This window comes from Berghia stephanieae, chromosome 1, assembly GCF_034508935.2.
Source record: "Berghia stephanieae isolate SIO BIC M18660-M18661 chromosome 1, UCSD_Bste_1.3, whole genome shotgun sequence".
Classification (NCBI taxonomy): domain Eukaryota; kingdom Metazoa; phylum Mollusca; class Gastropoda; order Nudibranchia; family Aeolidiidae; genus Berghia; species Berghia stephanieae.
In genome coordinates this window covers 17,789,120-17,791,619 of record NC_088360.1, presented here as the reverse complement: position 1 = coordinate 17,791,619, position 2,500 = coordinate 17,789,120, and the positions used below count along the sequence as shown (strand labels likewise).

Sequence of the window (2,500 nt, the reverse complement as noted above, 5' to 3'; positions counted from 1 at the left end):
TTTACTCTATTTTGACATCACCCACCTATTCAAACTTAATAATTTTTCCATTATTGTGACACGTGTTGTTATTGGCAAAACCAATGGAATAGAGAAATGTCGATTTATCTCAATGCTCTCTCTCTGCCTCTCTCTCTCTCCCGCTCTCTCTCTCTCTCTCTCTCTGTGTGTGTGTGTGTGTGTGCGTGTGTGTGTGTGTGACTTGTTTTCATGATTAGTATGTTGTTCTCTTTATGTGTTTGCATGTTTGTATTATTTTGACAATTCGCTTAGGGAAGTGGTTATGAAATTGGTGAATTTGTGAAATAACGGTTTGTGTTTTTATGTGTGTGTGTGGGTGTGTGTGTGAAAGAGAGAGAGTGTGTGTGTTTTTATGTGTATGTGTGTGGGTGGGTGAGTGCTTAGGTGGGCCTCCGTGTATGTGAGTGTGTGAATACGTGTCATTTGTCAATTGACTGAGTACGACCTGTGCATATACAGGTCTGACATCCGTACTCATTAAAAGGCCTAGTTTACCATTGTTGTAATGCATAATATTTTCCTTCATTTTGTTGTGCGATTTCCATTACATTAATGAGCCCATAATGAATTGGGTTATCAGACCTGCAAAAAAAGTGTCCGTCGAGTGAGTACATAGATAGTATGCGCTTGGCTAAGAAGCTCATAACATTGCCATCCGGAAGTATAACGGACCAACACACAAAACGGTGTGTATCCATGAATGTTTATAGTCAGGTTAATACAGTTCAGTGAGCATTACTCATAAACGCGGATGGCAAAAAACAATAACAAAGACCTGAGTGACTTCATCTTCGAACTATCTAAAGATGAGCAATATTATACGATTCTTACACTCTTGCTTTTTGGAATTCCGGACTTGTTTCCAAACCACCGCACGAGCTTGCGAGTACACGTTGGGAACAAAGTTCGACTTACAAAATGCAAGAGTGCGCGAAATCATTAATTCTACCCCTCAGTCGATTCCTATTTTGTCATCTTTGAATAAAAGACATCTTCAAAAACATTTAAATGTACTCAGTTTAAATTTTTTTTTCTAGTGAAATTTAACGGTTTATAATATGACGTCACAAATTATTACTGTAAACATGATATCACTACGAGTTAATATTTAGGGAGAGGGTGGAATAGAATAAAATAGACAACGATAGTGGCTGCCTGAAGCCGGTGATCGTGAAAATACTAACGAAAGAGTGAAAATGGAGAGGCTTCGTATAGGAACAAACCCATACGAAGCCTCTCCATTTTCACTCTTTCGTTAATAAAATAAAATATTACATTTGCTTATCTCGTAAAAAATCATAGATATCTCTATAAAGTACAAACTTAGAAAATGGTAGGGGCTGCCTGAAGCCGGTGATGGTAAAATACTAACGAAAGAGTGAAAATGGAGAGGCTTCGTATGGGAACAAAACAAACAATGGACATTTCGGGTACAAACCCTTCGACAGCACAACAGTACACAAATAAACGTGGAAACCAAATAAAATATAATGAAAAATAACTTGTATCGTTTGTACTCAATTTTTCATTATATTTTATTTGTTTTCCACGTCTATTTGTGTACAGTTGTGCTGACGAATCGTCCATTGTCTGTTTTGTTCCCATAGGAAGCTTTTCCATTTTCACTCTTTCGTTAGTAAAGTACAAACTTCCACCCCCATGGAAGATTCCCAGTTCACGTACTTGAAAGCTTCCATGATTTCTTCTTCCACATCGGTATCAGCCCGTTGTTTGGACATCATCACCACAAATTCATCAAAATCTATGTTACCATCACCTGCATGGGAGACAAAGATTAAATTAATCAATAGCATTAATTTATCAACGATGATGACAACCGAACCCAATAGCCTTCAACAGTCGTGACGTCACTTCCCTCGTAATGACGAATAGTTACTTAGCAACTGGTTCTAAACTATCGGAACAATGGCGGATGCCCTTATGAAATACTCCTCCAACGAGCATAAACGTCTGTCCAGAGGATAAAACATTATAAATCTGATCATGTTTTGACTTGTTTACATTCTGATCCCATGACATGTGAAAAAGTTCTAGCCATCGTGGAGAATAAAAAGTACTGATTTTCTTTGTTTAGAACCAAGCTGCTCGTTGCTGGGCGACGTGACATCAGACTATTGAATCCTATTATGGGCTTGATTTAACATTGTTGTAATGTAGGCTATAATATTTTGCGTTAATACGATTCAATAGTCTGATGTCACGCCGCCCGGCAACGGCGGCCATCTTGGTTCTAAACAAAGAAAATCATTACTTTTTATTCTTCATGCTGGCTAAAACTTTTCATATGCCTTGTGATCAGAATGTGTAAAAGTCAAAACATGATCAAATTTCTGGGTTTTTTCCCCTCTGGATACGCTTTTATGCTCGCCGGAGAAATATTTCATACGGCGTCCGCCATTGTTCCGATAGTTTAGAGCCAGTGTTACTAAGTTACCATGCGTCATTAGGAAGGAAGTGA

The 2,500-nt window shown here is 38.2% G+C and overlaps 1 protein-coding gene across 2 annotated transcripts in view; it reads right to left on the bottom strand.

The window, feature by feature from the left end:
* The window catches only part of LOC144969349 (calmodulin-like), a 98,373-nt gene that overhangs the window by 14,502 nt on the left and 81,371 nt on the right, over positions 1-2,500 (bottom strand). For both annotated transcript variants that reach the window (XM_078908464.1, XM_078908459.1), the window contains exon 5: positions 1,705-1,798. In XM_078908464.1, the coding sequence (XP_078764590.1) occupies positions 1,705-1,798 (94 nt within the window). The remainder of the gene's footprint in view (positions 1-1,704; positions 1,799-2,500) is intronic.